A 14,038-nucleotide genomic window follows, 5' to 3' on the forward strand; every position below is an offset into this window, starting at 1 on the left:
CAACGTCCTCGGCGTCTCAGAACTGCTCAGCGCAGCACAAGCCGAGAATATAGTAGAGAAATTAAAGGCAGAGGGTGTCACCGATAGCTGACAGCCCAGTTCAGAGTCAGCGTCACTGACCCCGAACAGGAAGGGGGGGGGGGGGGAGGGGCAGTCGCCCACCTAAACATTTCTCCAGAGGGAGCAGCGCACCCCCCCCCCCCCCCTCCCTTTTCCGCTTAGCCTCCAAATGCTCGCACTCAGATCGGATTTTTTTCTGAGTTCAAGCGCAAACGCTTCAATTCTAGGACGTCATTAATGAAAACCACAGCGGGGCTGAGCTAGTTGGTTTCGTAGTCAGTCGTAAAGCATTTCGTTTCACTAACCGAAACCAGATGATCATGAAACAGGCTATGCGCAAACTTTTTTAACGCAGCCGATCACTCCTTGGTTGCACTTCTTTATAAAGTTGGCCATTTCGATTCAACTTATACATGGATTAAAAAAATAACCTTTGAATATTGCTAAATAAGAGAAATATATACAAGAAATGTAAAGTTTAATACGCAAATAAATGATGGAATAAATAAACAAATAACAAAACAAATTCGAAGTCTTGTCTCCCTCACTCAACAAAAAACTTGTGCGGTTTTAAAGTAAAGCCGAATAGACGCGCGAAAGCATGTGCTTAGCATCATTGGCTCATGGTTTTATTTTGCTGGGTCGTCGGCGCGTCTGGGAACGATATTAGTTCGATAGTAGTATAAGTTGATGAAGAAGACGATGTGCAGTGCACAGCGCGAGAGTGTGTTGCAGTTTAACACGACGCGTGATCGGCTGGGCCGAGTGACTAGTGCTCTCGCTCATTGGCCAGCGAAGCTGATCTGTTCGCGCCTCCGCGGGTTCGAATGCCAGTCACGGCAATATTTATTTATTTATGGTTTGGCCAAGGTCACCTTCAAGGTCAAGCTTCGCAAAAACTCGGTTAGCCGGTTAGACCTCGTAAAGTAGTGCTTTCGCACCGAAAGTTCCGAAGTCCCTGGTCGTCGCGACAGCCTACTATCTATACTCCACCAAGTGGCCACGGGAAATAGCCAAATTTCGAGGCGGGGTTGCAGGGTTACGCTCCTGATATGCCCAATGCACTCTAGGCTGGAGAGTGAACACTATAGAAAAGGTGGCGCTTCCACCGGGGCGAGGGATACTATACAGAAAAAAAAATGAAAATTGGTTTTTCGGGTAAAGGAAATGGCGCAGTATCTGCCTCACATATCGGCGGACATCTGAACCGCGCCGAAAGGGAAGGGATAAAGGAGGGAGTGAAAGAAGAATGGAAGAAAGAGGTACCGTAGTGGAGGGCTCCGGAAAAATTTCGACCACCTGGGGATCCTTAACGTGCACTGACATCGCACAGCACACGGGCGCATTTTGCGTTTCGCCTCCATCGAAACGCTGCCGCCGTGGTCGGGTTCGAACCCGTGTGCAACGGATCAGTAGCAGAGCGCCCTAACCACTGAGCCACCGTGGCGGGTATACTACGCAGCTGCCGCTTTCACTTCTTTTCCGCAGCCGGAAGAAAGCAAAGTCCGTAAGTTTTTTTTTTTTTTAATTTTCTTCCATGATTGGTTGTTTTCTTCACTGCGCAACATTTGTGTCAAGCAGTGAAGTCAGCTTCGGGTAGCAGTTGGGATGGATGTAATCTGCAGGTAGTGGTGGTAGTGGTGAAAAATCTGAGTTGCCAATGCAGCCAGAAGAGTGCGGTGAGGGGCTAGTTGGTACGACATAATCAAACCAATGAATAACCGTGCAAAAAGGACGGGGCAAGAGACTGCGCTTGTCCCGTGTGGTTCTTCTATCTTGTCCCATACTTTTTGCGCAGTTATTCATTGTTTTCATATTGCAAATGCCTCTGGTCTGGGGCAGTATGAATATGGATAACCTCACAGAGTCGTTGGCATGCAGTATTTTTTTCGGCGACGAAGCACTTTCTTTTACATTGAGCCCATTCATGTGTGCTATTTTCAGTCGCGTTCCAAAACTGCTTTTTCATCACGTTCTCGAACCTGCACCAACTAGCCTAGCCACTGTTTCCAAATTCCAGCAGAACCTAGTATCCTGTCGAGTATCCAAACACGACGAAGTGTCACTTAACGTGGAATTTAGGAGGCAGTTGTTTGCAGTACTAATTAAGGCGGGTAGCAAACAATGCTTTAAAAAAATAGCATTAGGTGCATAGCACCGCAGAGTAGAGCCACCAACTGCATTTATGGTGTGGCTTGGTTGGTGTCCACATGGTGTTCATGACGGTTAAAATCTTCGAATAATTTTGTACAGCCATCTAAAAATTAGAGACCTATTAAACATGAAATCAAATCGGCTAAGATTTATTTTATTTTCGTTATTCAAAAGAGAAAAAGAAGCAGCCACAATAGGTTTCACTGCGACAGCCAGTTTGAGAAGGTCATCATTGGTTAATTATTTACCTCGAAAATTAACAAACCTATTCGCATCACTTCATTCTGAAGCGTCAAATGAATATACGCCCAATCACACGATCCTCAACTGTAACAACAAAATGCATGAATCGAGGAAAGTAGCAAAATTGCCCCGAAAAGAAAAACGTAGCATATCTATTTTTTTTCGTTTAGAGCCTGCTAGTGGTAAATTTCATCACACTGAGGTGGAGTGTCTTGTCTTGCGCTTCAATTGTTAGTGCGACCGGTTGGAGTGTCTCTAGACTCCATTCTTGTCTGTAACATCCGTCTTATCACCTGTCTTCGAAGGTGACAAGAGTCTTGCAACCGGACGCCAACGCGCTCATCTGTCATTCAAGAAAACGCGGGGTGCCCGAGTCTCGAAAACCAACTGGACAGCAAGCGTCACCTAACGCCATTGCGATAAATCACACTAAAAGGTGTGTTGATGGCGGCGGCACCTGGCGATTGTGGAAGCAACTGCAACCATGCGGTAGCGCTGGCGCTGGCCCCGTCGTACTGTGCTGCCTACCTGAAATGACGTTTTACATATCCGTGTGTGGGCTTGTTAGTGCAGTCTCCGACCCGCAATGGCTGGTTCCACTGTTCCTGAAGGGTGATAACGAGCTTGTGATTCTTGACAAATCCACGTGCTTTAAGGCTGCGCCTTCCTGCGGCTGTATGACCCTACCCGCAGCTCCGGCAGCGATGCGGTCTCGTTGCTAAAATGTCAGCGAAGGAAGCCCTCGAAGCCCTATGGAGTGCCTACCAAATCAAGGTAGCAATGTTTACAGCTCCTTTACTCTACACAAAACACTATATGAAAGCGCTTCAGGGTGCACTTGAGCAGACGCCAGCTGTTTTGGTTGGCTCAGCTGGGCTGCTGTGGGCTGTTTTCAGAGCAATCGGCTTTGAGATATCTTTGCGACTCCACCTGTTCTGTTTTGTTTTCGTGATTGCCGCACCGGAATGTTACACTTCCTCCAGGCAACTTACGCAATCTGGAAGCGCTCTGTTAAACAAACGCGAAATGCGTCACGGTAACAAGAATAAACTGAAGTAGCCCCATTAAGCCGTAATATTTTAGGCTGTGAGTTCGTGCATTAGAATTGCTGATCAAGTGGGTGGGTGCCAACGAGCCTTGAATGCAGACATTTTAACCGGTTGTAGATGTTGTAGGTGCTGAGATCGAAGATCATGTCGTTGACAGTAATCGGCTGGAACTTATCATGCACACACATCTGAAACCGTACTTACAATACATGTGGAAGTGTTCCTGATTTTACGCAGTCTTGAAAGACTGGCTGTACCGCTTTCCTCACCTGACGATCTCACGTTCCGCAGCGGAATTCCACCACACTGTCGGAGTACATGGTGGAGTTTCGACGTCAGTACGGAGACTGCTTGAAGACAGATTTCCCAGCTAACCCAAGCAGGTAACGACCTGTGCGTTTTTGTGAAGCCCTAAAGCTTTGTCCCGTTTCGCATGCCCAACGAAGCCATAATTGGGACAAGTACTCTCCGCCGAAGCAAAAGATCTTCGATGAAAGCAATCTTGTTCTTTCCATTAGCGAGACTGTTTGGCTCCTGCCAAATCACGCAGCCTTAGGTGCATTGTACTGCACTACTTGTGTGGCTGTGGTGAAAACCACCTTAGTGTTTTTTGCTTGGTGCGTTGCTGCGATAGAGGCTCTTAAAAGGCTATCTAAGTAGGCTGTTGGCTTGACAACACATGAGTAATTGGGGACTCAACGCCATCTTGATAACAGAGTGTTGCACAGGCTGTACAGCTATGAAGCATCTTGCTTCTTCTGTTTTTGCACATGACCTTACAGAACAGGTCACATATGGTTTTGTATCTCTATGACTATAAACTCTTCCTGAGTTAATGCTTACTGTGAAAATTTCATGTATGATCGTTATTCTACAATTCCTATTACAAGGCCTCAGGTATCTGTGAGCTCTGAATGCCCATATGTATCTTCGAGCTGTCTCTGAAGGCTTGTTATGGGAATTTTACAGGCATATTTTTAGCGCAAAGGACGGGACGAGCGAACACTACAGTGTGTTCTTGATGATTTTAAACTACATGGCAGAGGCCTCAGTTTTACCTACGAACTTCCAGTCGAAGGGATTCTTCAGTTTTTAGACTTGAGGCTTATGTTCAGGGAAAAGCACGTCTGCCGGGCGTATTCTCCCCGAGCACAAAAAGAGCTCTTGCCGTACGACTCCTCTCATTCGAAAATAGTAAAGAGAGGCATAGCAACTCTCTGCTTGGATTCGGCGCTAAGGAAGTCGTGTGTCCATGAGATGCAGGCAAGTTTTGAGCATCAATTGGGTAGGCTGTTTTCAGCCGGCTTCCCTGGGTCGGTCGTGATGGCAGTCGCAGAAACGCTCCTCAAGAAAATGAATCCTGGTAAGCGCACATCTGCAGCAAAGACTATGGATGGTCAGCAAAAGCCGGAAGTGGTACCGTACCTGCACAAGGTATCCCACAACCTGAAAAAGGTGGCTAATAGGTTTGACGTGCCTATGGTTTTTTCAGCCCCTAAGAAACTTGCTCAGCTGAGCCGCCGCATTACTTGCGAAGACAAAAAAAAAAAAAAGGGGCTGCAAAAAGAACCACGAAAAACGGTTTGTGCAGTGCGCTATGAACGTCGTGTACAGGATTCCCCTGTCATGTGGCAAGATGTACATCGGCCAGACAGGGCGCTGCGTAAACGATCGACTCCGGGAGCATGCTAAAGATATCTACAATAAGGAACGCACGAATTTAGTTGCCCACTGCATTGCTTGTACCAAGTGTGAGCCACGGTTCCGGAGTGCTTCAATCCTTGGCAGAAGTTGTCAAAAAACTGCCCGTGAAACTTTGGAAGCTTTCTTTATCAGGAAAGGGGGTCAGAACTGCGTTAGTGACACGTCTGTCGTTTTGTATAATGCTGAGATCAATTTCCTATCGCGTCATCTGCTGTGATTCCAAGTTCCTTGTTAGGTAGCGCTGGCGCAGTCCAGATATGTATTTATATGCCTCGATCTTTCTTCAATAAAGCAGTTGTCAGTAGCGCCCGTGCTCGTCTTGTCTGTATCTCGTCCCGTCCTTTGCGCTAAAAATATGCCTGTAAAATCCGAACACCAACTAGCCCAACAACTCACCCTGTTGTTATGGGAAGCTGCCTTTGATGTGTTTTTCGTTAAATGTTGCTGCACAGCTGGTCTTTCAGTGAGTGCTGCTGTGCAAACTTGAAAACAAATAAAAAAAAATGAATTGAGATTTCAGAGAAATTTCTTAGTGCATGTTATTGGCATAAAATACCTGAGGGAAAGATTTTTATCCAGATTCTGTGGTGCATGACACATTTCTTTGCTTTTAATGCTTGATTTTGCACAATCATTGTTTTGTTTCCAGGCCTCTGTTTTTGCTCATTATTCTCTCTTATGTTAGCATTTAGGTCTAAGGAGTAGAAAGCAGGTAGTTCAAAGAGCAGTGTTTCCTTGATAATTTCACCATTTTCATTGTTGAATATCTGTGTGTCATAACGATCACATTTTGTGTCGAACTGATTTCTTAAAGGTCGATTACAAGCCCTCACTTGATAGACCTGCCTGAAGGATTCCTTCAGGTTGTGGAGTCGTACCTGAGGGAGTGTAGCGATGACTGCAACACGGGTGTCACTGTTGAAACGGTGCAGAAAGCCGTCGTGGCTGTTCAAGTGCTCAGCATACTGTCACGGTATGCATTGTTTCCCTTTATGTTGCTTGCTTCGTGCACGTAACACTAGAGCAGTGGATAACACCACATATTACTTAGTATGTGTGTCCCACCTGGCTGTGTTGTTTTCAGAGGTTTTGTTATCAACGTTCCAGGTCAGGAAACCTGAGAAAGAGAATTATGTTGTACTAAAGTTTATTTGTCTTTGGCTTCTTCTAGCAGTTTTCTTTTTGAAATCATATGGCAATATCAAGTGTAGCAGTGTTTTTGTAGCTCTTGGCCTTTTTTCTCTAGTTAAGTTCAGCCCTTGAAAATCAGGTGCTATGTGTTAGTTGTTATCAAAGACTGCCACTTAACCGAAAACTTTGCATGTTTCTCCTTACCTTACATTAGTAGCTTATTCGTGTTGTCGAGTTGTCTAGCCAGTTATTTGTGCAAGGTCTACAGCTTCAACAGTCTTCTTCTTCTTTTTTTTTCTGCTCATAGGAACTTCAGCAACATTCCATTTGTTTCAACTAGTGAAGCAGTGCCTCTTGTTATTGTGATTTCATCAGCTGTTGCCAACCAGGTAGGGTGCTTATATTTTTTTCCCATAACAGTTGTAACTGGTATTGCACAAGTTATCTTTTATTCCATTTTCTTCTCTTTAGTACACTCAACACTCAAAAGATGCAAAAGACCAGAACACAACTGGTTTCCTCCTCTCCGTGCTCATCTTTCTCGAAGTTCTATATGACCCACATCTCATCTGGCAGAAGATGTGTGCCAAGTAAGTTCAAGTTCCAAATATAAATGTATGGGTAGCCATGAAGTTGGATAGTTTATTTTAAGCATGCATTCATTTCCTTACTTAACAAACTTGCTAAATTATGTTTAAAGCCGCATTCCAAGTTTGATGTTGTGAGAGAAGAGTAGAGTCTGAGGCTTGTCATTGTTAAAAGACATTAATTTCAGTGGTGACATTTATATTTTTTCCCATTTTATTTGGGGGATGGGGGAAATGTTTGAATTGAGATTATTTGTCTTCTCTTTCAGACAAATTGATTTTTTCTCTCTTTGTGTGTGCAGTTTTTGTCTACGCACATGGAGTTTGCACATGCATGTTGCATGAATAATGAATGAATTCTGATGAGTGTTGAAGAAATGGTCAAGCTTTGTCTTAAACATTTAAAGCTTTCTTGTCTATTCCCTGTGTCTTAGAGAAGTGGCGGATATTTTTTTAGTGACCATTGACCACTAGAACTTTTACAGGACACTGTTTTGTGGATGTGGAATGTTTCCTGAGGCACTGCAGTTCCTGACGCCTGGCCAGCATAACAAATGGGCCAGCTCTTGTGTTATTTGTGCTTATAAATGATTTCTGCAAGAAAGCTAGAGTGATGCAGCCAGCCTAGGAAACCAAATGTACAAAAAAAAAAACCAATAGAAATGTGCCAGCACAGTTCAGAAGCATCATATTGCAGAGCTGCATGACGTCACTAGCTGGCCCATGCTCACGATTTCCATCGATGACATGGCTGGCCTATGCTCACGACTTTCATCAATGGCAAACATTGTTATTAGTAGTGCATTTAACAATTGTCTTTACATACCATGTTTTTTGGTGTTATAGGCTGATCTGGCCCAACCATTCATATCATATTTCCACTTCAAAATAGCCAGATGGTCGGTTTAAAATGCTTACAAATCCATAGTGAGCAAATGCAGTTCGCTGTTTGTAATAACAAACATTTACATTTTTTTTCAGGGTCCCTTTGGAGTCAACGAAGTATAAAGTTAGCCCATCACATCTTCATCTTGAAGTGATCCCGTTTTTCTATGGTGAGCTTTTATATGCCATTTAAAATCTTCAGTATAATTTGCATCAAATAAAAGCATACATTTCATGCAAATGCATATTCTTAAAATAAAAATTGCTTTGTATGGCAAAGAAGGATGGAATATCGTAGCATTTGGAATTGGCTAACTGTGGCATGATGCTTAAATGCCAACCAGCTTTCTATTCGATGCTGTGGAAAAGGAAAATTGTTTCATTATTACAGGTGATATGAATGAATAGCAAAGTACTATCCTGTGAAGTTGTTTAATTTATTATGGACTGTGTTTTGCACTCTGCAAGGCAGCGAACAAGAGCCTTTTTTTGCCTTGTTTGATTTCACTTCAGTACTTGTGCATAGCATATATACGGGAAACAGCTACTTCTTGTTGTGACCTGAGTTATTGTGCTGTGCGGCATGCTACGCTGCTTCTTGTATCATGAAAGGCTCGGTGTCTTCTACTTAGGCACACTCCTTTTATTATGTTGCTTGCTTCGGTGTGTACTCATTTGCAGCTTGTTATGAAAGGATGTGCTGTCTTTCTTATAACTGTTTCACAAAGCAATTTTGAGTGTGAGAGGGTCAACTTCCAGTATGATTACAGAAGATAATTATTCCACAAGCTTCTGTAGGGTGTGTAGGCTTACAGAAGATAATTATTCCACATGCTTCTGTAGGGTGTGTAGGCTAATTCTGCAAAATGGCAGAAAAGTTGAACCATTTACAAATCATTCTCCTACCTTCATTTGCTTATGCTTGTTATATTTGTTCGTATGGCAATAGCTAAAAAGAAGCAGTGGTGGCAGATTTGTCATGTCATTTGGGCAGTGGCAGCAAGCGTCATGGAAATTGTGTTGGCAGCAGCATAGTGCCTTTGTCCAGCTCGGGTGCTGGTAGTTACATAGGCTGTTGTGCTTGTGCACTGCATTGTGGCATCTTTACATTTTTGCCTTAAAGCTGCATTAGAGTCAGGCGATATACACCCTTTAAGATATTTAGCCTGATATTTTTTTTTTTAATATAAGTGCATCTAATGTTAGCAACAGCTTAAAATGCTTGCTTTTTATAGCATGTTGTTAATATGGCACGGATTGTGCTATGCAGTTGAAGTGAAGTTGCAATTGCTCTGACCACAAGGCTGTATTGATAAAATCAGCTAATCAAAACTGCATTTAGCAATCATGCTCTCTTCTTTTTCCTTCCGAACAGAATACAAAGTTGAATATTTTTTGGGATGGGCTGAGTTAAAGTTTTCGCAACTCTCTGATGGTTGGTTGGTGCTCGTCGCAAGCGGTGAATGAGGATGGCATGCTGGCCAGTGAATACATGGCGGTTAGCAGTATGAAGAGCCTTCGCGTCTTTGTCCGCTTGTCCGGCGACGCGTTGCTGGTTGGGGCAGCAACTCCAACTTCTTTATTAAAGACGGGATCGAAATACATGGCAGGTGGGAAAAACGCGGTTGAAAAAAGGCTGTTTAAAAGCGGCCGAGACTGAGACTCAGTGTGCTCCTCCTAACTCTTTGTTCGTCACAGGTTTTAAACCCTTTGATAATAGGGCGGAGCTTTACTATTCCAGCTCTCGTCCAATTTCGACCAATAGCAGTACAACGGCACCACACATACAAATGGGCGGAGCCCAGGACTCACCAGCGTGCAGGGTGTGCGGTTTCAGGCGCCATCGAAGCGCCCCCGCATTGGCTTTACTGTCTTTGCGGACAGTAAAAAGAAACCCATTGCTTAGCTTGACAGCAGAGTCAGACGTCGCCGACTTTAATGACCCCCTCCCCTCCACTTGGGAGCTCGTCCCTCCCCAGAGGAAGAAGGTCGTCAGCCCTTGGCGACCCTGACAAAGCCATTCGTAGTCTCACTCCCTGTTATGCTCGATGCCTACCGCAACGTCGCCTGAGGACTGGAAATGAGCAATTTCCTCGAGCCAGCCTCAGTACAACAGAACAACCTACCCCCTCGTGGGCCGCCGATCAGCAGAGGATGAGACGGCGAGACGCGCAGTGGCGTACGGGGGCAGTGATAAGCCATCTGCACGTGGTGGCGGCAAGTGTACAGTGTCTGAAGCGTGCAACACGCTGTCATTCTTGTAACCCCTCTAGACTTCCCACGGAGACGGAACCTCCCGGCGAAAGGGGGAAACAACCCGCTGGCGCCATATACGCTTCTAACTTAACAGGCTGCTTCTTTATTGTGGATGCTGCAACATTATGCAGATTAAATGTTGATGCTTTCTTTGTTTTCTTGTTCTCCTAGATTGCCTCTCCTCAAAGCCCTGCTTTTTACCTGCCTCAATACAGATGAAGCTCATTCATGTTTTTGGTGCGATTATTTGTGGAGCGCAGGTGAGTGTCCTTGTGCACCTAACTTTAGTGATAGGAACAAATGCCACTTATGCTGTCAAAAAGCATATTTTCTGCTGCTTTCACGTCACTTTAAACTTTACTTTTGCAGATGGTGGAAGTAAGTGTTTGACAAGAAAGTTCACTGTTGCTTTGGTTTTGCTTCCTGTTGCTATAGCAGTCGGGGCAAAGCTTAGCTAAATTGTGCACGTTTACGTTCCTTTATTGGTCTCGACCTGGAGTGAGTAAGCATTATGCACTGCAGAGTGAGCAGAGACAGTTTGAGTGTGTTTTTACTCAAGATGTATATTCTCGTCAGACCTGAGCTAAAGTTCGGCCTGTCAGCATTAATCTAAATACATATCTCAAGTCTCGGTGGTCCCGTGAATGTACATACAAAATCTGGCAGGCATAGGTCGAATAGTTCTTCCCTTCTGAGTTTTTTCCTTGTTCTCTGCTACTGTCCTCTGGGCCTACATAAGCATGCAACAGTGTTTTATGGCGTATACTTAGTTAAATACATTCATGAGAGAATGCGTATTTAGATAAAAATACACCATAAAACACTGTTGCAGGCATATGTAGGCCCAGAGGACAGTAGCAGAGAACAAGGAGAAAACTCAGAAGGGAAGAACTATTCGACCTACGCCTGCCAAATTTTGTGTGTACATTCCATGAACATCTGATTATCGTAGTGTTTGCTGCCTGTCATCAGTAGTTAAAATCACTGCATTGACTAATGATCATGATTGTTCATGATCACTCTATTGATATTGACTTATCAAGAAGGCTACACCAACATTCTTTCAAATGTCACTCCTGCAAAATGCAACAGTTCTCACATTGCCCTTTTCAGTTAAGTGGGACTCCCTGGGACACCCTGTGTTTGTGCATGTGTACATGTTTATGTGTTGGACAGGGTTCTCATTCTGCAAACTTTTCATTTCTCTCATTATTGTTCTTTCGTGTGCTTGCTGTAAATAGTATGGCATAGGCTTGGGATCAGTTTCATTTCATTGATTACAGAGCTGTCCGCACATAATTTGTTTGGATGTTGGACTGCTTTGTCAGAAGACCGGGCTAACAGCTCATGTGTGTCTCATCTAGTGCTGTGCTTCTGGTTTCTTTATTGGTGCAGCACAATGCTCAAGTGGCAATAAACCAGAACACGGTAGAAATCCTGTTTCACCGACTACGTGAGCAGGAGTGCCCCCTGGAGGTGAAGATGACGGCAGTTCGATGCATTCTGCAGGGTATCGTCACACTCTGTGCCTCCCCGCCGGAAGCAGTGAGCACTCGTCCTATGTTTCTCTTTCTAATAACTTCCTTTTCAATCCAGCTGCTAAATTGTAGAGAGGATGCCACTAAGTGAGATGAGGGCAAATTAGCCAGATGCAACAATCAAGGCATACCGCAGCGGTGGCCGAGTGGTTGAGCATCCGCCTCGCATGCGGGAGGTGCTTGGTTCGATCCCGAGTGCTGCTGGGTACCCGCCAGTGATACAGTGGGTACAAGCTTTTCCCTGGTCTGGTGCTCGTTTAATTTAGGGTTAAATGCTTGGAAAATGGGTCTTTGACCCCCACCTTGAGAAGTCGAAAATATCTTGTGTCATGGCGCTCTTTGGCCATAGATGCCCTTGCGCCATAAAAATCCATAATCATCATCAATCATCAGCGACAATCAAGGCACTCGTGATTTCAGGCTTTCTAAGCTTAGTTTGCATGGAGAAGGTGTTTTGCAGACGTTGCAAAGTGAATTTGAAAAACCAAAGTAACGCACTATATGTCTCTACAAAGGCCATCAAAGTGGCTTAAAAATGGCGTAGACTGTTAGCATAGAGGGTTGGCATAGAGGGTTGGCATAGAGGGTTGGCGTAGGGTGTTGGCATAGAGTGGTGGCATGGAGTGTAGACGTAGAGAGGTAGCATAGAGTGGGGACATAGAAGTGACAGGTTATAGAATAGAAGCTTGACGCAATACACTGTCACTCCACTGTGGGTGTTCCAGTAGGGGTATGGCATTGACCGCGGATATGACGGGACCAAGTTTATTCGTGCAGCAGTAGGTGGTGCTGGGCTACCGTTGCAAACATTTCATGTTTTCATTAACTGTCAGCTACAGAATATTGTCACGTAGTGGTGGCTGCAATCCGGAGAGCAGAAAGACAGCGAAAATGGCATCTAAACAAAACTCTTTATTTGGGCTGACTTGCGCCCACAATAGACTGAATCACTCGGCGGCGGCGTAGTGACAAGAGTGCTCAGCGGTCATTGAACAGAATGCCCACCGCTCTTGGCCGGGCTCAGTTTAAAGCTGATAGCGAACTTTCGAGACAAAGCGTGCAAAGTTACTACAACATCCTGGAACATTGTAGAATCGGCTCCGCCTGGATGCGATCAATCGGGATAAATCTGATCGCGTCTTGCATCGCAAACAAAGTGGTAAAGTGGCATGCTGGCAGCTTTGAAGAATAGACAAACACTACAAAGTTTCGCGGCAGTATAGTGGCATTTTTTGCACTTTCTTGATAGCCTAATTATCTGATTGGAGATTTGATTCCAACTATATGAGAACAGATGATAAGACTCATATTATTCAGCATTTAATGTCATGTCTTAGGGTTTTCTGTTTTGATAGCTGCTTGTTGAAATCATTCGTTATTCTCAGCCACACTTTAGGAGCATGCAGTGAAAACTGTTGCTGCAGCTGTTTTTATGTGATCTGAAATTTGAATATTATTAGTAACTGTTGTTTTTTAAACTTTTATGCTGTCCTTTGGCATTAAGGCTGTGAAAACCAACAGCATAGTTTACTTGTTTTAATGATCGTGTTTGAGTTTAGCAGCAATAAAGCACCTTGTGTAGTTTAACTGACACTTAGCTATGGACAGAAAAGCAATAAATAATGCTGTTCTTGTTGACAAAATCATGCTAGATAAGTGTTAGTGCATGGTACTGATTTGTGAAGGCCTTATATAAATTAACATTTGCTGTAGATGGAACATAATGTAGCTGTTTCATTCTGTCATGCCCCATACTTGATCACTTACTTGATGTTTCATGATTTTCTTTACACATTCATCTTGCTTAGCAACCAGAAAGTCTGTTTGAAATCTTTGCATGCATCGATTGTGTTGCACAAAGTATCGCAGTAGTTGAGAGATTTTGCACTTTGGTTATGGTGCAGAGAAAGGTGGACCTGAATGCATTTGTACGTGAGTACTTGGGGACCCTGTCAAAGCTGATGACAGAAGAAGAGAGGCCTACGCAAGTGGACACCGCTCAGTGGATGATGAGTAAGAGGCAGCTTTAACGCGCTGGGCCACTTCGCTTAACTTGACACAAGATAAACCTTACCTTTGTATTTTCTGCCCATTGCAGGTGGTCTGCAAGAGCTCTTTTCATCGAACTGCACTTTGGCCTTAAAAAAGGTGTTTCACGACAACGAACTGGTTGAACGCCTCATTCGCTCTCTTCATGGAACCAAAGTATGACTTTCTGTGTATGACCTGCTCATGCTGGCTTTTTTCTTTTTGAATTTGGGCCTGTTCCTGCTTCTCAGAACAATTTGCTTTGAAAAAAATTTAATTCAGATAGGTTTTCACATGTCAGGTCATGCTTGGCTGCTGAATTCTTGATCATGTGGGCTTGTGAAGAAAATGTGTACTTATTCTTGAGTATGAGATACTAACCTTGTAATATGTATACTATTAA

General features: G+C 44.1%; 1 protein-coding gene across 4 annotated transcripts in view; it reads left to right on the forward strand.

The window, feature by feature from the left end:
• The first annotated feature begins 2,931 nt into the window (after window positions 1-2,931).
• LOC144125032 (neurobeachin-like protein 1) overlaps window positions 2,932-14,038 on the forward strand; it is an 85,863-nt gene continuing 74,756 nt past the window's right edge. For all 4 annotated transcript variants that reach the window (XM_077658070.1, XM_077658071.1, XM_077658072.1 and 1 more), the window contains exons 1-10: window positions 2,932-3,231; window positions 3,798-3,889; window positions 6,025-6,183; window positions 6,649-6,730; window positions 6,813-6,931; window positions 7,910-7,983; window positions 10,241-10,329; window positions 11,465-11,614; window positions 13,512-13,620; window positions 13,706-13,812. In XM_077658070.1, coding sequence (XP_077514196.1) covers window positions 3,181-3,231; window positions 3,798-3,889; window positions 6,025-6,183; window positions 6,649-6,730; window positions 6,813-6,931; window positions 7,910-7,983; window positions 10,241-10,329; window positions 11,465-11,614; window positions 13,512-13,620; window positions 13,706-13,812 — 1,032 coding nt within the window. In that variant the 5' untranslated portion in view covers window positions 2,932-3,180. The remainder of the gene's footprint in view (window positions 3,232-3,797; window positions 3,890-6,024; window positions 6,184-6,648; window positions 6,731-6,812; window positions 6,932-7,909; window positions 7,984-10,240; window positions 10,330-11,464; window positions 11,615-13,511; window positions 13,621-13,705; window positions 13,813-14,038) is intronic.

Source organism: Amblyomma americanum, chromosome 3 (genome assembly GCF_052857255.1).
Source record: "Amblyomma americanum isolate KBUSLIRL-KWMA chromosome 3, ASM5285725v1, whole genome shotgun sequence".
NCBI classification, from domain to species: domain Eukaryota; kingdom Metazoa; phylum Arthropoda; class Arachnida; order Ixodida; family Ixodidae; genus Amblyomma; species Amblyomma americanum.